Source organism: Cyrtonyx montezumae, unplaced genomic scaffold, assembly GCF_038088225.1.
Source record: "Cyrtonyx montezumae isolate F1298 unplaced genomic scaffold, pur_monq_1.0 scaffold_23, whole genome shotgun sequence".
Taxonomy (NCBI): domain Eukaryota; kingdom Metazoa; phylum Chordata; class Aves; order Galliformes; family Odontophoridae; genus Cyrtonyx; species Cyrtonyx montezumae.
In genome coordinates, this window is record NW_027071970.1 from 8,848,222 (window position 1) to 8,870,745 (window position 22,524).

General features: G+C 36.2%; 1 protein-coding gene across 1 annotated transcript in view; it reads right to left on the bottom strand.

Moving 5' to 3' along the window:
• The window catches only part of GLT1D1 (glycosyltransferase 1 domain containing 1), a 44,918-nt gene that overhangs the window by 11,288 nt on the left and 11,106 nt on the right, over positions 1 to 22,524 (bottom strand). Inside the window, exons 4-10 of the mRNA XM_065739122.1 lie at positions 20,627 to 20,678; positions 14,375 to 14,411; positions 14,030 to 14,086; positions 8,158 to 8,253; positions 7,045 to 7,094; positions 4,250 to 4,293; positions 2,660 to 2,780 (exon numbers count right to left, since the gene is read on the bottom strand). Of these exons, the coding sequence (XP_065595194.1) occupies positions 2,660 to 2,780; positions 4,250 to 4,293; positions 7,045 to 7,094; positions 8,158 to 8,253; positions 14,030 to 14,086; positions 14,375 to 14,411; positions 20,627 to 20,678 (457 nt within the window). The remainder of the gene's footprint in view (positions 1 to 2,659; positions 2,781 to 4,249; positions 4,294 to 7,044; positions 7,095 to 8,157; positions 8,254 to 14,029; positions 14,087 to 14,374; positions 14,412 to 20,626; positions 20,679 to 22,524) is intronic.

Sequence of the window (22,524 nt, forward strand, 5' to 3'; positions counted from 1 at the left end):
CATTAAATGAGCTTTCACATGTGTATGTGTAAATCTAATATGTATAGCAATCTAGTGATTTTTAGAACAGTTGTATTTTACCTGAAAGCATAAAAAAAGCATTAAATGGGTCTGGACTCAAAACATTATGCTTTCCAACTATTTAAAAACAAAATTTTCTAGAAGCAGTGTTTGTTTCATCAGCACTTGCACAGGGACATCCAGGAACTCCTCGGCTTTCTGAGTTTGGGTTGTATGCTAAATGTCCACTTTCACATGCGAGATGGAAAACAGGTCAGTTACAGCAAAATCACCAAGATATCAGTAGCAAATGACAAAGCAATTAGCTATGGTTCCTAGTTCTTTCATACATTAAGGCAGGTTTGAAATTGAGATGGTTATCTATTTATCTCACTTATCTATTATATAGTTACCTCATGCTAAAAGCAAGCTAAACATGTGCTCAGTGTTTACAGATTCATGACCTGGTTCAATTTTGAACTTTCAAAAGAATGAAAGCTGCATTTCCAAATTCAAGCAAGATGTTTTATCCAGCCTAGGACCAAAAGATTTTTATCTGTTGCTTTCTGCCTTATTAATTTAACAAGAACTCAGCAGATGGCTCCTCATACTGTTGACCATCTCAGGCAGGGACTTCACTTTATTGGAATGACACTTCTCTCTGAGAGGGAGAGAGTTTTAAAGTGGGATATTTTATAAGCAAGTCATCAAATCCCACTATACAACAGTGTAGTAAACAGATGCACAGTACCAAAATCCTTACTACTTTAGAAGAAGCATTCAAGCAACTCTGAGGTACTAAGAGGGCAAGCTTCAGGTAGTTTCTTAAGAGGTAACTTAAAACCTAATTTTGCTTTTAGAGTTGATGGAAGCAACACTGAAACTGTAATATAGGCTGACCTTCCTCCCTGTTTTACATTGTAATAGTTGTTGGGTTGCTGTTTTTTTTTTTTCTGATGCAAAACAGCAGTGAAGACAAAAGCATAGGAATTATCTACTTTTCTGTTTGTGTGGAGATTTTCAGTGAAAAAAAATCAATTACTTTAGAGGTTTTTTTTTTTTTTTCCTTTTGGATGGAGATTTGCATCTTGAATTGGTGATAAATTAATCAACATGATTGTGCAGTGGAAATTTAAAGAGTAGCTTTCCACTAGAGGTGATATTTGACTATCTAATAGCCCTGAAAGGTTAATTGAATAGTTCAGTCACTCAGGGAAGAGCTTAAATAAAACTTTCCTTGTTGATTTATCAGATTCAGAACTTGTTAGAATTACACTTCAAAAGAGGAAACCAAAAATCAGTAATCCGTGAAGCGGGCTCAACATTACTTCTGAAGTGAACTAGTGTTATCATTTTGCTTTGAGTTGCCACATATTTGCTGAGATGCTGTATGTACACTCCCTCCCTCAATAAAAGCAAAGGAAAAAACTTTTAAATGGCTCAGGTCTGTTGGGAAAACTTCGGGGAAAATTATTCTCATTGTCTCGTCGGTCCTGAATCTGCATAACAACTCATCCTGGGCCAAGCACACTTGCACTTTATTGTGGATATCTTCTCATTTAAAGTCTTTTTGCTTTTATTCTTTTTCCTCTTTAGCTCACTGACATTTTAAGGAAGTAAATCAGATTGATTTTGGGTGGGAGGAGGTGACAGGTGCTTAACATTTACTTCTCTGAGATGTGGACTGAGTGGCGGCTGTGCACTGTGTTGGTAACACTCCATTTCATCTCAACTACTACTACATATTTTTATGTTCAGTATTTATGTAGAGTAGTAGTTATCAGCCACACTGATAGATTTGGAAAATACACTGTAGTATTTTTTGCTTATATAGATAGCATTGTCGCTGTGAAGAAGCACATTCTTCTACCACTGCAACTTCTTTTCAGAAAAGGAAAAATCAGATTTGCTACCTAACCAACACTTAAAGTTCATCAGAAGTAAGTGAGAACTGTAAAAATTATAAGATGCATGGATGAAAAGCATACTGAAGATGCAACATACGATTACTCATTAGAAACAGCAACAGGTAATTCATCAATACAGATTGTATAATACTTTGAGATCTTCTGTGATCGCAGTGAACCAAAAAAAAAGCAGTAAAAAACATCAGTCCAAAGAATCTCCCTTTTAAGAGTACTTTCCAGAAAGAATAAGTGTTTGGCACTAAGCTGGAACCTACTTTGAAAGGTATAAAATAGATCTAGTTATTAATTTTCAACATTGCAAAAAAATACTGAGCATATAATTAATAATTTCAGAATGAAATAACCAAATACAGGTCTCAAATCCCTTTTTGAAGGGATGTAAAAATACTAGAAAGTCTAGTCTAGCAACATTATCAGGAGGGGGATGTTGAATTAAGAATAATGACAACCTCAGTAAACCAGAATGACTCTCATCTCTGTATCATTAATTTAATGAGACTGATACAATTACATTCTATCCTTTAAGAAAAGGACAGACAAAGCTTAAAAATTTGTCAATTCATGGCACAAAAGCCATAAGAGACTAACACTTGCAAAAAGAAATAGTTTTGTTTTGTCTTCTCTGGTTTTGAAACAGACATAAAACGTTGACGTGCCCTTCCAGTGAGACAAGGCAATGTCAGATTCAGTGTAACCTCAGTGGAAAAATCTCGTTGCTAAGATGCAATTACCTCCAGAATTGCAGCAGACATCCCCTCTGAAATAGAGCTGTTCACCACAGCAAAGCACCTTCTCATAGCAGCATGAAGATCATCCTGTGGCATCTCCTGTAATAAATGTACTCCAGGTGCCCTAGGAATAAGATGCGTGTAAATATGACACCTCTTTGAAATGTGCTCTAAGATTTCTTGCTAAAGCTTAGAGCAGTGGTGGAAGATGGTCTGAGCAGTTCAGGCATGGTTCTGACGTTAACAATTGCTTGCCCACTGACAAGCCACTTTGCTATGTTTTTGTTAGATTTCTATCTGTAAATGGAGTTTAAAAACTCAGTACAGCACCTTGCTATCTGTCCCCTTTGCTGTTGTTCTAGAGTTTTGTAATCACTTGCTACCAAGCTCTGTTAACCACAGTCTGACTCACAGATGAAAGAGCTGAATTCGATGGGTATGGATATGTTTTCTCTGAAGAACATATATAGTAGAAGGGAGATAATGCATTGATTTATGAAAAATGCAGTTTAAATATACAGGGAAGTGGGCTGTGACCATCAGAATGGTCACCTGAAGGAGATGCTGAGTTTTCAGCTGTTGGCTTTCAGGAATGGATTGAGGTTTTAAAAGATCTCATCTACTTCAGTTTTAGGATAAGCACTCTTCCCTGCTGAATGCTTACATTTCTTCTGTTGTAATCTTCCTGAGATTAAGTGAGGTCAATTGAATCAAGGCTGCAAGATGGAAAAACAGGGTAATGAGGTGTTCAGTTCTGGATGAAATGAATGGGATTTGAGACTAGTCATGATTTTCAAAGAGGCAGTATCTCCTCCAGTTGATGAACCTGGTTGTGCCTCTTTATCCTTGACATGAGAACACTGAGGCAGATGGACAAATGAGAGCATTTGATCCTAACACTCTTCTGTCAACTAGACTTTGTTAGACGTTGCTTTTCTGATTGTGCAGTAACATTTATCTCTGCAGAAGCTGGATATCTATATCAAGGGGAGTATTAATGGATGATTACAGGAGACATGTTTCCCATAAATAACTTGATAAGGTACAAACAAAAAAAAAATTTGATCTGTCCTTGAAAATATAACTGCAAAACAAATGGTTTGTTTAGGTTTTAAATCTGAGGCATCTGAAAATACCACATTCTGCAGTAAAAGCAACAACAACAAAAAATCCCACTGTTCTCTAGAATGTATACCTCATAAAGTACAGAGGAAAAAAAAGCTGCAGAGGGTTATCTTGTTCACCTACTCTATCACCCACAAATAACATGCAAGATCTTGCAGAAGGCAAGATGAAGAAAAGAATGGGAAAACTCCAAAAAAAAAAAAGTAATAAACATAAATAATATGTAATTCTAGATCAGATTTAACTGAAAACATGAACAGATATACTTTCTAATGTAAATTGTCTACAGTACCCGTTCTGAGAACATTACTTGTCAAATTATCAAAACACATTTGTTAGTCATACAGAGAGTAGGGAATGCATGGTCATTTGTAGAAATAAAAAAGTATTTATGTACGTGATGTAAAAAGGTAGCCAGCCAGCTGCTTTCATTTGGAGTAGATAAGAAGCTTAAGATTAATTTCTTACCTTTTGATTTTCTCCTTAACTTCACTTGTAAAAAGTGGATCGACCTGGAAAGGAATGTGCACACAGGTGTATGGCACTACTGTTGTACTACATTTGAAATATCCAGAAAACAAAGAGATTTTATCTATTTTAAAACTATATTTAAAGGCGTGGATGTGAACTTTAAAATCATAGCACAGATGGGTAACTTGGCAGAGATACATTTGACCTCGTAGAGAAACGCTGTTAGGCTGACACTGAGATCTCCCACTCTTGGTGACCACACACCTTTGGGCTGCTGACAGAAGTTCTGCCTCTTCTCCCCTGACCTCCCTCTGGCTGCAGGTTTTAGTTAGTGAGAGCTATTTAATACAAACAACTGTTTTCAGATGACTCAGCAAAGGCTGAGTCAAAGATGGATTTGACAACTTCTTGTCTGAGTGAGGAGTGCTGCACTGATGTGCCTAGCAATTGTGCCTTTGTGAATGAAGTAACCAGTGTGAGGAAGGGAAGGAACTTTTCAGGCTTCATTTAATACAGGGAGAAAGCAGCATGAACGTGGTGATGGTTAGATAGATGTTACATGCCAGCAGAAACATTTAATAGCTTTCAAACACAAAAACTAAAAATAAAATATAACATTGGAGATGTGCTAGAGTCATCAAAGGTTATCCAAGACAGACAATGCCAGCAAGTTTATTCACAGAGCTTTGCTATGACTGCTATTTTCATTTAACATGATTAAAATAAATAAACAGAACTTAGAAATACTTAACTAGACATGAAGAATGGAGCTGGGCTATTTTTATTAAGGCAGACTGGCTATATAGATCAGTTTATGATCACTTGCACAGCATACAGCAGTTTTAAGTCCTGGAAACAACTTGGCTCATTTTTTAAACGCATGTTAAAGCCAAACAACAAAAAAATTAACGCAGTTTAAGATAGAAGGCACAACAAAGAATGTTAGAAAACCCTTTTGGTAAAAAAAAAAAAATAATCAGAATTCACTTTGAGTGTGTACTTTGCATGCAGGAATAATTATTTCTTGAAAGCATTGCTTTGTAAATCAAAGGATTCAAGCAAATCATTGTTGCACTAAGGAATGAATTCCTACTGCATTCAAGAAATAAAAGGCTTGTGTAACTGCTTACAAACTTATTTTTGCTAACAGCTGAGGGAGAAAATCAAGTGCCCTTTTCCTGAAGCACTCCCTAATCCTGACAACAGAATGATACAGACCTGTGCACGGTGCCAGCACGTCAAGTCACAGGTTCCTGTGATATTTCATCTCAAACTCTGTGATTGGTACTTCTATATCAACATCTTTTCAGCTTTCTCCCCCATGTACTATCTTGATGCTGAGTTCCTCTCCTGAGGACCTATACTCTATTTCCATTAAAATCAATAGAGTACTTGCAAGTGATTTAATGTGCTGTGGGATATTGTCTTTTGCTCTTCTACCTTTAGAAGCAGGAAAAAACGTACAGCCTGTGACTCATAAAATTTGTAAAATATTAATTCCTATTGTATCTACTTCTATGGAAGCTAAGAAATTGCCATTTATCTCATGAACAGAACAATCCCTTATGCAGTGTTCTTCTCCTGGTCTTATTATAAGAGTTCAGCTAAAATAGTACTTTCAGGATGGGTGTAGCAATGACTTGAAGAAGTGTTCCCCCTGAGCTACATTTAGGAACTTGAGGAGACACAGTTATCTAACCACAGGCTCAATATAATGGAAAATTGAATACAACACAAGCTGTTGAGTAAGTTCAAAATACATTTAAAAGATGTGAATGCTTCCAGAGCCTACTGACTATGGCAGGATGCCCAGGAACTCAGCAGTCTCAGGAAAAAAAGGTATCAGAAAGGCAAGAATAATATTTCTGAAGAGTGAGTCCCTTCCCATCCATTAGCATGTATAATTCAGTCTGAAGGAATTACACCAATTTTATGTTTAGTCTGAGATACGATGATCTAAGAAAAACTCTCTAATCTGAACCAGCTCTAATTGCCTGACTTTAGTATACTCAGGCTATAAACATGAAACAGCTCTCACCAATTCCATTTGTCAGACAAGCTCTGTGCTTGCTGGTTGGTATCAGAAAGAGACCTAACACCATTTCGCACCTACTGACAACTGAATTATTTCCAAACTGCAGCTACCAGAAATGACATCAAAATCTAAACTGAAAGAAGAAAAAGACCGTCTTTCAAACAAACAAAAGTGGTAAGGACAATGAGCAACCAATATCACCATCACTATATTAAATTTCTCATTAATAATTCTTTCTAAGAAGTTCTATATGGCAACTTTGGCCTCTCAAACGTTTGGTAGACCAGTTTAGAAATTTTTCATTTTGAAATAATTTCTAATATTGCATTTACAAGACTTCACGTTAATAAATTCTGTACAATTCCACGAGTATAAATGCAAAAGACAATATTAAGATCCAAATACTTTGATACTTCTAAAGACTTCTTTAAAAGTTCAATCTGCAGTTAAATGTTAGGCCAATTTTTTTTTTTGCTTTCACAGAATGGTAGGGGTCGGAAGGGGCCTCTAGAGATCATCAAGCCCAACCCCCAGTTCCGCTTCTAATTCCACTGAATTCCGCTTCTACCATTCAGACCTGCTGTGAAAAACCTGCACAATTGCTAAGTTTGCATCTTCTTATCTCTGTGGAAGTTGGAAATCCTCTGACATAGCTTCAGTTTGGAAAAGACTATTGCAATATCTTACACGTGATCAAGCAGAAGTATTTAGAAATAAACATGCAAATAAATCAGTATTAATAATAACAACAACTTACTGCAGGTCCAATTATGCCCAGATGAACACTGGGGTCGTTTCTGTGCCAATCTAAAATAGAATACCATCTTTTTATTAATAAAAATTATTCATTTTTAATACGATTTTAAAACACAGAAAATACTCTTCTTCCTCTAAAACCAATGTAAATAGCTGCACGAGTAAAGTAGAACTAGGTAAATATTGTATTTCTACATAAAGGACTGAATATGTATCTGATTTCATGCTCTGCCCTCAGATTACTCCTCTGAATTGGAAAGATTAGCATATCTGAAAGTTAGCAGTTAGTATTTCTGCTTCATGAAATCTCTTATGATTCAAGGGTTATTTAACTAAGCTCAGATATTAATTTTGAATCATCTTTAGATAACAAAGCTCTACAGAATGCAGTGACCCTGGCCACTAAGACAAAATGATTTTAAACTTTCCTGTTTTATAACAGAGCATGTGGAAGCAACTGCAACCATTACAGTTCATACTGAGTTATTATGTACACAAGAGAAATCTGCCATTCTTTCATGACTAGAATAGAACCCTATCACAGAAGCACTTTCTTGGCATTAATATACTACATTTGCTGTGAAATATTACAAGGCAGTGAAGGCCTAAAAAAAAAAAAAAAAGTCAATTGAATACCTGAAGCTACATTTTCAGCTTAGCATATGTGAACCTTTTCATACGCAAGCTGAGAAACTGGCAAAACATTCACCTGTGTGACTACGAGAGAACTTTATAACAATGGGTGGTAAGATTTGCTTGTAATGTTAAAGGTATTAGCACACATCAGATCAGTGTAACAGCCACAGGACAGTGAGATAAAGAAAGTTATTTTGAAGTATATGAACCTTTCTTTTGTCTTCCATTAATATTGTATGTAGCAGCAAAGCAGTCTTCCTAACAAGTATCAAATAATGCTTTGATTTTAATGCTCTGTTATTCCCAGCAGGTTGAAAAAGACACATTACAGAAACAATGTGTTGAACTGATCGGTGGTTACATGAGCATTTTTTTAAATATAATTATATGATGAAATTTTTGCAATAAAATGGATTATGCCACCTTATAATTATTAAAATATACGCATCTAAATCCAGGAGTCAAACAAGGTACCTACCTGAGAATACATCTACTAGATACAGAGGATCTTTGACTCTTCTAAGTCCACAGATCAAGAGAAAGACATGTAAATCACCTGTATCTGTAGGAATACCTGTAACAAAACATTTTAAAAATCTGAATGCTGAGTAAAAGAAATTTAAATCACTCCAAGGTTTCAGGAATAAGCACATACAGTGGTAACTTCAGCAGTAAAAGGTTGGGTTCTAAAGCACTCCAATTTTTGTTCCTTCTCTTTCTCACTCTTGCACAAATCCTTAAATCATTTCAGAGGAGAACTTAATTGTGCATATCATTCGAGAGCACACATGAATTCATTTCCAGGGGCAGCAAAAGTATAGAGTTCAGAGGACGAAAAAAGTCAACACCAGTTTCAGGGATACTGTTAGGATTGGGCAGACACACTTTGCTATAAAAGATCAGGTAAAGGTCAATAGTTATCTAGCCCTAACACGCCAGCAGTGCTACAGTGTATTTGCCCAGAAGTTCAGCTGTCACAAAGCATGTATTTTAACACCTTTGTTAAGAATATAAATATAAAACAAGTTCAGAAAAAATCTCAACCTGTTGGTTTTTAACTCAGAAAAATCATTCTGTTAGTTATCTTGAAAAGGGAAGATCAGATGTATGATGTTGCAGTTGCAACTTGGCACCAGTTTACATTTCTTCCCAATACTGTATAACTCAACTGCAGGGTCTACTCCTGCTCAAAACAGGCCAGGAATATCTTTCCTCATGTCAAGAGGTGGGATTAATGCAAGCCTTGCATCAAACCTCTGTCTGCTGAGCGAAAAAAAGTCAGAAGCGTAGTGAATACTCAACTGCTATTGCTTTTAAAATTAAAATCCAGTTCAGGGATTTTTATATGCTCCCTGTCACAGGGTTCATTACTGAGTCAGTTCCATTTAACTTTAGCAGCTTGAGCTGTCAAGAATAGCTGCAGCAGACACAGTAAGCAATATTTTACTGGTTATTGGACCAAGAAATAATTTGTAATTTATAATATACACAAACATTTGGAGTGAAAAAGCCATTCTGGTGCAATGGTCCATTAATACTGTTTGTTTTTAAGACATGCAGCAGTGGTCTCAGTTCATGACAAACTCAACAAAACAAACAACTAGAATGTGTCAGCAAAATTGAGACTGCATTTTAACTATGCATGTGAAACGAATAGTCATGTTAAACCATGAACCACCAACCCATCAGTTATTCTGGAACAGAGTACAAGTCAGCACTGAAGGCTCAACCAAACAGTGGTGAGCAATCAGGTCTCCCTATTTTCACATAGAGGTCACAGAATTACTGCACTCTTCATCTGACACACCTTAGCCAACATTAACTATGCCTGCAATAACGGCTGCTTCTTATCTCCTAACATCATCTTGTTTCTATCTTATAGCTTCCAGTGTTTCTGTTTTACTAGATAATACTTTGAAATGCTCTGGCAATGAGAATCGCAAACGTCATTTACTTTAAATTTTGGATTTTTAAGTTTGGGTCCTGTGGCATTTAAAGGCACTTCACTCTAGAATCTCATGATAAAAGCTTAATTACTTCACTAGTGAGATTACTTAAAATAATATTTAATGAAGTAAACAGCCCACTTATTCGACCTTCATTCCTTTGAAGAGACATTCACAAGCCTGAACTCTCATGGGCAGATTATTCCCTTAATGCAACTTTACCAAGTCCTCCTCCTCTACTGTGGACTATTCTGCAGGTTGTTTTTTTTTCCTTCAAATTGCAGACGTTGGACACACCACCCTGAGATTGAATCCTGCACGGCCTTTCTAAAAGCTGTCAAAGAAGAGCTATTTGAGCAAGGATTTGCCTCTGCTATTCAATTTAGTGAGAGTCAGCTGTAGTTTTACTTTATTGAATGCTGTAGATCTTACTCATCGTCTAATTCATTTTTACAGGCAGACTCTCACCAACTCAGTCTACTTAGGAACATATAAAGACATTCCTGAGAAGACTGCTTTACCAGCATATCACAGCCACTGTTTAGTACTGGGACTTTACTCATCCTCTGTCTGCTTAAGATCAAACATAGGTAGCACCTGTGCATCTTGTTAGCTTCCTGCTCATTCACAGAAAATCAGTAGATTTACATGTCAAGATGATGCCTGCATCAGTTTTTCCCCCCACCTGTTGTTTTCTCAAGCCTTGCCAGCGACCCTAGCATGAGAAAAAAATACAACTATTTGTACAAGAAAGCAGTCATTTCAGTATGTTTTATCCTCACAAGAGCTCTAATACAGGAAACAGAATAACCACAACAGCTACAGCCATCAGCTGGGTGAAAATCAGGTATTCAAAAGAACTTTTTACTTGAGCTTAAACAAGATTTTGAGTATCTGAGATTTTGCTATCATTCTGCCTTTCCCAGATAGGCTACTTAATCTGTAATAAAATACAACAGTCTTTTTTGATTCCCTTCTGAAATGGAAAAATACTCATACAGCACTATCAACTGATGTGCTGGTTTGATGCATTTACTGTGTCACTGTGTTGTTTGAATGACATGCAAATACCCAAGTAACAAAAAAGCACTGGTGTCTGGTTTTCCTTATTTCTGTAAGCATTACAAAGGCAAAGATTTGCAACAGCACTGTGTGCTTCATTATCTCTTAGCTCAGGCATCCTTCTGTTTGCTAAGCAAAGCAAATATAGAAAGATTTGTACATCATCACTGGTAATACAAAAAGAGAGTGTTTTTCAGCCACACTTCAAGCTCACTATGCACTAAATGCAAGTCTTGCTGCCGTAATCAACATTTCCTATTACTATTAAAAAAAAATTGTTTTATATCAGTAAAAGGTTCTACCTTAAATAGGCTTTGTTAGTATTATTCTGTGGCTGTGGTCTGACTTGTTATATTGTCCTTATCTACAAAAAACAGCTGTATATTGGCCACAGCCAGATTTGAGAGTGCTTAGCAGGTCACTATCTTTAGCAAGATGTGAGAGGTCAAAACAACAAGGGTGACTGATAGAATTATGATAACTCATTCCTCTTATCAACTTGACTGTACGCTGTTCTGATATGCCACACAGGACTACAAGGATGGTGACAAATAAACTGCAGGTGAGCTGAAATGAATCAGCCACAGTGGCAGATTAGGACTGACATGGAACTCCCACAGTTCCTGAACTCCTTTTTCCATGACAGAGCAGAGGTAGTACAATAAGTGCTCAAAATGGAAACACAGCAATGCAGGATTAGCATTTGAAATTTCAGAGCAGAATTGCATGATGAAAAGGGTACCTAGCTTCGTGCTCAAGTACTTGCTTCTAATATTGGAATCTGGCACAAAGAGATGAAATGCAATTAATACTCAGGACTCATGTTCTTCTGCTGGCTGTGATTCTGAGTCACGGTGTGCCCTAGAGAACCCTTCTCAAATCTACACTGATCCATCTAGACTTACCCACTCATCTGCAAGCTGGCTGAACAATAGTTTACCATGAAGCAATGGCATTAGTTTAAATTTCTGGTGAACTCTTTGGAGGTATTCAGTTATGAGGCAGAATGAGAGAATGAAGTATATTAAAAGTATACATTTTGATAACGCGACACTGAAGCGTGGAAAGAAGAGTTTATAATTTAAGATCTCATTGACTTCTGCTTTGTTCCTTATCTAAAATGGTGTAGCTTTGTCACATCAACTACTTTTAGGAAAAGCAGCAACTTTACTAATAAGACACACTATGACAGTTGATATTTAGCACTTAAAAAAAAGTCTTTACTTAGATGCCAGCAAAACACAACCTGAATTCAGGCAAACAGATAACACAAAACTAGAATCATTTCTGAAGTAGGATTAAGGGCATCATTTTTCTAAGAAAGTCAAGAATAAGTAGAGATGTTATCTAAATAGATTTTGAAAGAGCAGATTCATTTAATTCCATGCCGCTAGGTACTATCAGGAAAAAAATGTAATCATAGATGTACAGTAAAAAAAATAATACTGTAAATCTTTAATCTTACTGAAAACCTGCAGGCTTCTAAGTGAATAAGTAATATCAAGCACTAACTTGCTGAGAGGTAAAAAAGCAATTCAGAACACTGTATCTTAAGTGACCTATTTTAGAATCATACAATCTTCTGAGCTGGAAAGGACTTGGGAGATTCTCTGAATCTAACTCCTAACTCTACGCAGTGCAACCTAAGAGTTTTTCACCTGTTCAAGTATAGAAAATTAAAGTGTTTTTTTCTAATTTAAAAGTCTTTACTTTTGTAGGATGTTCTCAAAACATCTGTTGGGTAGATAAGCTTTCTCAGTTCATTAGTATAGACTTTGTTAGTTATCTCCTTCTTCTAATCACATGACTTCTAAGTGTTTACAAGAGTGTTTATTAGGGTTTACAGCTTCAACCACATTCCACAGAGATCAAAAGGAGCTTTTCATCAAGGTATGAGGACTTCAAGCCTGCCTGTGATCTTAAGTAGCTCTATCCCATCCTTGAGCTAAGTTGTGAGAGAAGATCAGACCCTATTTTTGCATTTACTTAGTCTGTCATTTTCTGTGATCTACTTTTCAGCAAAAACTTGAACTTTCATTGTCTCTCTACAGGCAAGCATCTTAATTCAGAACAGATTATGCTGTATAACGATTTTGATATAACGAATTATAAAGATTGTAAGGACAGACAAAAATATTTTGAGCATGTAGTCTGACCTCCAGACTTACCCACGCTGTAGAGGTTCCCTAAATAAGTACTGAGTTACAAAATAAACTGAAACAATTGTCTTGTTGAAGTCCATGTTGAAATTTCTACTTGCTTTGGGCTTTTTGGTTTGGTTACTGTTGTTTACAGTCTCTCGTACATGTAAGACAAACACTGTAACTAGAATGCACATTGTGTTTTAAAATCTTTTTTGTAGGTTTTGCCAATAAATATTCTAACAGCAACCACTAAAAATACTGCAGCTAGCACACCAATACTATTCTAGTATCACTCTCAAATCTGATGCCATGAGTATGAAAAAAATATTAATTTCTCAATTTTTGTGCTATGATGGTATTACACCCATAATAACAACAATAAAAGCTTCTCACATTACTGCTTCAGCTTTGCATTAGGCAATTGGCATTTACATTAGCCACAAAAGTATCACATGAAATGTGAAGAAAAAAGAAAAAAGAACCCTGTTATTCAGCTTTTGTTTTAGTACCATTCACGTGGTGTGCCATGATTTACTAGGACAAAATAACTTCACAGTGCTCAATTTAAAATTAGACACCAGACTTGAATAATGGTATACACTTACTTACATGATAAAGCAACATTACTAACAGAGGGATCAGTTGCACTATAAGAGATCTAACTGATGACTACTGAAATGTTCTCACTGCTGTAAAATGCATACCAATTCTTTAGGGGAATGACAACTGTATTAAAGTATTTAATTAAAAAGTATTGCCGAGATCAGGTGATTTTAAATTAGGTCATCCACCCTACATGCCATTGCATTAGTGAAAATAAAGACAAATCCTGTATCAAGACTGAATAATTAAAAATCAATACGTATTTCCCTCCTTCACCACCTCCTCACCTCACTTGCTCTTCTGAAAAGGACATCCTCACTTTCCATTACACAGCACAGTCAGGTATTGGCTGAACTAATCTGCTAGGGAATATTGACCCATACCAGGTATAGTTTACTTTTTGGTGTCATTCAGAACTGGGCAAATCTACAGTCTGGAGACAGTTTACTGATTGATGTTCTACCTGAATCTAATAACTTTCATATCATTAAACCTTTTTATTATGTAATCAGTTAGCCATCACATTCTAAATTTCTGTCCAGAATTATATCTATGGAAAGTAAATATGGTGAATATAGAAAAAAGTGAGCTGTACCTGTACTTTGTAGAAATCTATACCAGTCAAAGTTTTCAGTGGGAGTAGTCTTGATTCCTGTGTTGAAGAAAAGAGAAATATGACATGTTTGGTTCTTGGATGGCTGAACCATGCCTCTTAAAATCTTGCTATAAGAAAATATATTTCTCTCAAGCACACTGAATTTCATACTCAGCAATGCAGGCAATGGCAAAGAGTTCAACTTCAGTGGAGTCAGCACTTCAAACCAAGGCCCACTTCAGCAAAATGTTTCCAGAGAAAAGAAGATAGATACATAAACACACAGGTACTAAATATATTACCTAAATAAGGTAAATGCATTAGTTAATATTTCAGAACTCTCACCTTGATATTGGACATATATTTTCTTCCTAGCATCTGGCTTCAAAGAGAAGGAGAAGAAAAATGATCATAAAAGATCTGTTCAACCTTTTCCATAAGTCTAGTATAAAAATATGCTCATCACTGTGATTTGCTTTTGAGTATCAAAGAAGCAAGACAAATCATTACATTTTAGAAAGAAACATTTTAATAAGAGTAAAAACTAGCAAAATCAGCACTTTAAATTACAACGAACATTTATAGTATTGTTATGGTTTTATGATTTTTATTTTATTATTGATATTCCACATCATAACATCATGTTATGTGTATTGGGAGTTAAAGAGTTAATGCTCCAGCTGCATGGCTGATCGATAGTTCTGGGTGTACCTGTCTCAGAAGAGAACTTCATTCCCCAGAGGACTGTGTGATGCTTTGTATTATTACGTGTTTCAGCTCAGAGGGAAAGATAAAAACTGTCTGCAGTCACAGGACCATCTCTCTTCCCTTTGGGATGGAGCTCAGCAGTGGGAGTTTGTTGCAGCCGTCCGCCCTCAGCGTTAGCGTAAGGCCTTCGGTTTATCGGACACTCTTTCTCATGCTCATTTTATTTGATCCATTAGCCTCAATTCCAATTATATTGTATTATTTTGCTTTCTGATATCTTATTTAGTAAATTAGCTTTCCTCCTCAGATCATTGCCGCTGTTTTGTTCCTAGGCCCACCTCCCTTCTTCCTTCTTCCCTTTCCCCCTTCCCGGGGTGTGGGCCCGTGGGTCCCCTGCCTCAATTGTCACGGTACCAGGTCAAACCATTGACAAGTATCAAGGGATTAGTTTTGTAATTAACACAATTACTAGGTTAGTAGAAGCACTTTTTTTTTAGTTTAGCTCTGTGTACTTTCTCATAATCATTAACTTGCTTATGACACAGAAAAAGAAAGTTCAACTACAGAACAGTCCCAGATCTTAAAAACACTGGCTTTCATAGAAAAAGTACAGCTACTTTCAGAACCACAGACATTTATCCATAGTAGAAGTTTTAAACACATCGAGCATGAATCCAGCCCTTCTTACCACTAACCTTTTCAAAGACCACTCCCAAATATACATAGATTTGTCTATACAGGAACATCAGCCAGCAGTAGTCACTGCAGTTATTCCCAAATAAGAATTGCAAAAGAAATTATTTTAAAATAGATATAGTAAAGTGGTAATTGCTACACTTCCAAAGTTAGTCCTGAAGTGTTAGTATACTGGTTATTTAATTTATAATATTAGACAAACAAGTTCTTACTTCATTCCCTTTCTATAACTCCAACTATGAATTTGTAGAATACGAAACTTTTTTTTTTTAAAGAAAAACATAGAAATCTCTTCAGGTTCTTTCAAAAGGGACAACAAAACAGAACAAAATCAAACAAAAGCACTCTTCCCAGCCAGGCAAAGAAAAGCAGAGTTTCTTTGAGTTCACTTGTGAAAACTTTGTGTTCAGACAGTTCCTACTTCTTTTAAAAGCACTGGTTGCAGTGCCTTACTTTCCTTAGGAGTAAATTAGGGTATTGCTCAACTCACTCATTCTTCAACATATTTGCTCAGGATTACCTTGCAAGTTTCAGTCTGAAATCACATTCTTTCCAGAAGTTCTGATGATGCTATTGCTTAGTGTAGCATCTTGGAGTCCCAAAACAACCTCTCCTAGGACATCAGTCTTTGCTGAGTTGGGGCTAAATGCTCTTTGCTGCCATTTCACCATGGAGAGAAGCGCAGCCCCCCAGCAGGCTGTGACTCTGTGGGTCACTGAGGATTTGACTACTGTGCACCATTTTTAAGGTGCAAATGGGAAAAGGAGTCCCATACCAACCATTCCACTTCTGAACAGTGGGATATGGCCAACACACAGATGAGTCACAGCTGCACTCCTCAAGCTAAGAGCTGCCATGAAGACTCGTCTCAGTGTGGGAAACTGGTGGCATAATGCAAACACAGTTAAACAAGGTAGAGCACGACAGACTGGTGGATCATGTCACTCTGCACGTTCGCTTTCCCTTCTCCTCTCCCATTCTAACATCTGCAGTGTGAAATCACATCTTCAGGATAATGACTTCAGGGCAGGAAAAAAAATAATTAATGCAGAAACAAACCAATACAGCAACAAATTCCTGAACCAGTCTGCTCAGGAAATAAGAACCCAAAGAATACTTCAATACTTTTTTTCTCCACTTGCAGGGATTTTGTGGGGATTTTTTTATTTCTGAATTTCTACATGACTGCCCCTACAGTTCATTGCTCAGTCACAACAGTCTATTTTAGTTATTAAAGATGAACTGAAGAAAGAAAAATGGTAAAAGAAGTGGACAGAAAAGGGGTCAGGAAGAAGTGAATAGTCATCAACAAGCAGCTCACGAATGGGAAGAGGGCAGTTTCAGAGAATCAGAGTAAATTAGCTCACCACAAAAACTATACAAACAAGCAGGAAGTCCAGTCATAAATGAAGTGTAGAAAAAATGTAAAGCTGTTTATGTTACAGTAGAAGACTAAGGATATCTTTCAAAGGATATATGAACTTACATGATCCAACTATTTAAAAAACAATAAAAGATGATTTTGTACATTCTTTTATTACTTAATGCTTCTCTTTCCTTCTTTTACCTATGAATAAGTACTATTTTAAATTAAATAGCATTTTTCAATCAAAAAAAATGCCTTGCTAATGGTGGAGACAGCACTACAGGTTGAAGGACAATTGATTTGCAGGACAAACAGAAAAGCTGAAATTCAGAGCTAAGACTTAAGATGCAACAAAAGGAAACGTGGTCAAAAGGCAGAGGGAACAGAGGGCAGCTTAAGCCAGCCTTCCATCTATAGCTAATGTACTGCACAATCCTGCCTCGGACTCTGGGGAGGGAGGTAAAGACATGGTTTTTTAGTTCTCTAAAACCATTGTGCTTCAAAAATAAGCGGAAATTAATTATTTGGTTTCATGCTCTTCCAGACCCTTAGTGGCTCCACAGTGAGTAAATATATTCCTGCCAAAGCTGGGATCATCAAGAAGAAAAGAGCAGAAATATTGTGTAACATGGCACACAGATGTACTCACACTTTATAGATCAATTTTATGTTATGCTCTTCATTTTAAATGGTAGTAGGGAGAATAGAAAAATGAAATTGAATACTAATAAAACTGGCTTAGGTAATTCTCATGCACCAGTATTACACTACTGACATAAAACACTGACCATAAGCACAAGAGCCTTGAAAGTATTTCACACTTACTTGAAACACAGAATATTGTAAATGCTGTATTATGTAATTCATAATTACGGATAATTTACCCAATGTAATAGAAAAGAAGTTGATGGAAGTTATATGCCTTGAGCACAGTGCTATTGCTTACATGTTTGTAATGTGAATTATTGACTGTCTAACTAATAAAGCACACATTGCATATGAGGGTGAATTAGTATGCAAAAATTGGTAATATTTTGTGAGCTATGTTATGGAAAGATTAGTTTTTCAATGTTTGAAAGTAAATGTATAACACTTGCTCTCACCCTTTATATGAGGATACAGCTGCAAAAAGAATTAAAAACCTCAGCAGGTTTTTAAACTAACACTTCAGCAGGAGATATTTCATGTTAGAACCTGGCAGTTTTGTCTCTGTTTCCCTGTGTGTCACAACCTTTTCCTGAGTTGAAAGGGATTCATGAGGATCTTCAAGCCCAACTTCTGACTCCACACAAGACCACCTAAGAGTTTCTCATCACTAGCTCAACTACATAAAATATTTTTCTTACTGATATTTCACAAGATGATGTGAGTTAACAGCTAGAAGAGGGTGAACCTGACCTGCTCTTTTTATCCCAGTATGTTGCTTCTTATTGGTGGTAACCCCACTGCCTGGTGTGGAGTTTGTCACAGGTCACCAGCACTGCTTCATGCCACCCAAAAGCACTCCTTGTACTAACATGTCTGGCAGTTCCTTATTGCCTTACCCTGATCCTCAGAAACCAGCACTGCCTACTTGCAGGATCTGTCTCTATTTTCTCCACTGGCAGTCTGCCATCAAGTCACCTGCATGAGGGCAATGGGGTTGATCCAGTCTATTTTCCAACAGCAGCATCATATACTACTTGATAATATGGCAGCAGAGGGTGAACCCTCCCACCAATATTCCATTTCACTTTCCTGCCATGTGACATGTGGCAGCAGAGGGGCAGTCTGAAAGAACGGTGCCTGACATGGAAGTGCATATGAAGAAAAGGCAGAAAAGGCAGATAACTGAACCCTTCACATAGAAGAAGCTGCACCCACTGGCACTTGCTGAACGTTTATGGAGACCAAACAGTGGATGTGAGCACAGTGAGGCAGTGGGTGGTGCATTTCAGCAGTTGGTGACAGTGACATGAAAGACAAGCCACAACCCAGATGGCCATGAAGATTGTTACAAGAGTGACACACAGGCTCTTGTTTATCATTGATAACATTCACAGCTAACGATGTTTTGACTATGTTAAAAAAAATAGCATTTTGTAGCTGAGATTTTGTTCTATTAAATAGTGTTATTGTGCTCTTTGTACCTGTTGTAGTTCTCATGGAAATAAACAGGAAGCTTTGCTTTCAGAGTGACCTATGCATTTAAAATTACCTAATTATCATACTATCTCAGAGGGTGAATGAATGGATGAAATTATATACGAAATTATATGTATAATTTTACTCTCCTCTTAAAAATTGTGTCTTAAAACTTAAATTCCTGCCCTTTTGGTCTTATATTTCAATATAAAAAAAAAAAAAAAGTATGAAGAAACTCAATTGCATCAGTCAATCAGATAAATCCTGGAGAAACCACTTGAGTTTTTCCTGCTAAAGACTGCCTGAGCTCACACTTGTACTGCATACACAGCACATTTTCTGAGCAATCATGCTTAACTCACAAAGAAGTGCAAGACTCCACTGCATTCATCTTGTACAGCACTTAAACGTTATTTAAACAGCCCACTGAATGAATTAAACTATACAGTTGCAAAGATCTGAGATTAATATTTGCTGAGAGACCAAAAAATTAACCCTAAGAGCTCACTGAAGTCAAGAGCAAAGCCATCAGTAACCTTCAGTAGTGGAAGACCTGGATTTAGCATATTTAAGTCCCAATCTCCCAGGGCATTTCTGGGCCCTTGGAAAATATGATTGGTACCAATAATCACATATGAAAACAGATGAGTTTTCACATAGCACTCATTCAATCCAGTATTCATTATAGTTAATATAAAGTACAATACACATGGAGTAGATGAGGGGAGTTTTGTTAAATGCCTTTTTGAATAAAATAGCATAGCTGCTCAAATATGAGGTTATCAACGAAACTGTCTTTGAAAGGTCTTTTACATTCTTCTATACATTCTGACAATTCTCTCCATGAATATGATACCTACCTGTAAATTAAATTCACCATAAGAAAATTTATTTCACATGGATAATATGTTTGCTACTTGAAAAACACTCAGTAGAATATTCTTTTTTCTGCCAAACTGAAATTTGATAGTTAGCTAACTTATTATAGGAATTTTGTTTTGCATTATTACTGCCAGTTCTTCGCTGGCAAAATCATCTTTCAAATACACTGCCAAATGTATTTGGACACTAAAATGTTGGATGAAAGTAATTCTACCCAGTATTTTTACATATTTCATTTAGCACTGTATTTCATTTTTTTTTTTTTCAGAAACAGGGATGGCTTTTATAAAGTGCTTTTAGAAAAGTGCTATTCACGTGCCCTATATCCCTCAAGGCCTGTTCAATAGTGCTGTATTATTACACACCACTGGGCATAGCATAACTGCAGTTTGAAATCTGCCCAGTTCCAGTGTTGATAAAAGAAACGCTCTCACATTATTCTTCCAAACTCTTATTGTAAGTAAAACTTAGTGCAATTTTGTCAACATAAAGTTTATCAAATGATGCAAAAAGAAACAATATATGCACATAGTATCAGGAGGGACCTGATAATAACAACGATTAATTTCAACCATTACAGAGGAGCACTGCCTAAACTGCTGTACACTCATTTCAAATACTGAACAGCATTTAAATGCCAGATCTAATTGATCTGTCAAAGCCCATAAATATGAAAGTCTTTCTCTATAAAGAAAAAGAAAAAAAAAAAAGCAATAGAGAATATAAAGATGATTACAATTCTCCAGCAATTTTTAGCAGTCATTTTAGGAGACTGAATAGCTACTAATATGATAACCACCACCATCATCACATGAACATACCCACTCTGCTGCTGCCAGTTCCTTCATTTTCATTGTGAAAGCCACTGCAAACCTGGTTAAATGGACAAAAAATAGTTGGGATCAACTGCTTAAAATGTTTGAATATAATAACAGAATTACTTCAGAAAAAAAGGCATTTGTATAAGAAAGAGCAGAGGCTTATAAAAATAGTTATAGATGGAGAGACAGAAAGCAGGCTTTATTTATTTATTTACCTGAAAACATTAGTAAAGCAAATGGCTTCATTCTTCAGTCTTTAAGTGGATTTACAACTCAAGAGCTCTTGTAGAGTTAAAGTGACAACTTTCTTAAAATAAGAGGAAGTCCAAATAATGGGAACATGTTGTAGTTTATCTAGATGAACACACACAGCTACAATCTATCTACACAAATCGTATCGCTAAAGTAAGAGCAATCAAACAAGGATGTACCTGAAAAACTTCATGGGTAGGATTTTTCACCTGGGAGGGAAAAGAAAACTGCACCCAAGTCTACTTCCACTTTTCCCTTATGTCTGTTTATAATGGCTCATCCTTTCTCTGATGTGCCTTTGAGAAACATCCAGTACACTATCATCCCACACAACAGAAAACTTATTTCAGAGACCATTTAAAAGCAGCACTGATATGTACAGTCCTCCTTTTTAGGCATCTCATTATAGAGAGATTTCAGCTACAGAGATCTGATGTCTTAACATACCAAATAAACAAGTTACTCTTACAGGGAGCTTGATGTAATGCTGAGAAGTCATATGAGATACTTCTGTGGAGTCAGATTTAATAAAGAATCTTTGTTCATCTTGAACTTTAAGGCAACTTTTAATATGTGTTTAAATATAAACACATTTCAACTGCTCTTGAATGGAACTTCAGTATTAACTAGAGACACAAACGGGTTCATTTCTGAAGACTCTCAGTCCTGTAGAATACATAGGTTTGAATGTCTCCTTCATATGAGACATAATTTGTCTTCTTGGCTAAAATCTTAACTGCTTTAAAAATATATATATAAACCATAAGTTACCAAATCAAAACCTTAAGATTCCATCTTTCTATTTCAGGGTATTAATGTAACATTTCCAATCTGAGATATCTCTCTGTATCACAATGGTGAGAGGTGAAGCACACTGCTCAGTCACAGCCAGAACAATGCTTTTCCACTGGAGATATTATGTTACAATTCAAGGGCCCTCATTAGAAGTCACATAAATGCTGAATTGTAACTCCTATTTTGTTTGTTGTGAGCAGACTTATTCCCTTACATTTGTTTTGTAGCGTCTGCTTTATGGTATTATGATGCATTCTACATATATCACACGACAGCTCTATGGTTATTGAAGCCTTTGCAAATGCTTGTTTTCTCAAGTTGCATCTGCTTCCTTTCTAGTTTTTGCGATTATACTTTCAATACATCACATTAACAAGCAGAAAAAAAAAAAAAAAGAAAAAAAAACTGTTGCTCCCAAGTCTACAAAATAATATTCAATAGATTTAAATACCCTAAAGGAGTACAACCACCATTTAGAGGAATTTGATTAAAAATGAAACACTCATTATAAAGCTAGAGAGAGTGCTCAATACTTTGTTTTATGGAATGCGGTGGTATATTGTCCTGGACAAGTAATCTACAATTCATAGCACTTTTTGCTTAGAACCCTGCAATCAATAAAGAAAAAAAAATCAATTTTTCTTTTAATAACTATGCAATTAATAATACTAGTTGCAATATTGGAGAAGGGATCCATTCAGTATAACTTCTAGAAAGCTGAATTACTTTTACTGCAGCAGAGTTATGAATTGCATAAAGCATGTGCTAATGCATTCCGATACAGAAGAAATCCAAGCCACTAAACTATACCTCAAGTACCTAACTTAATTGCCATAAAAATAATATCAAGC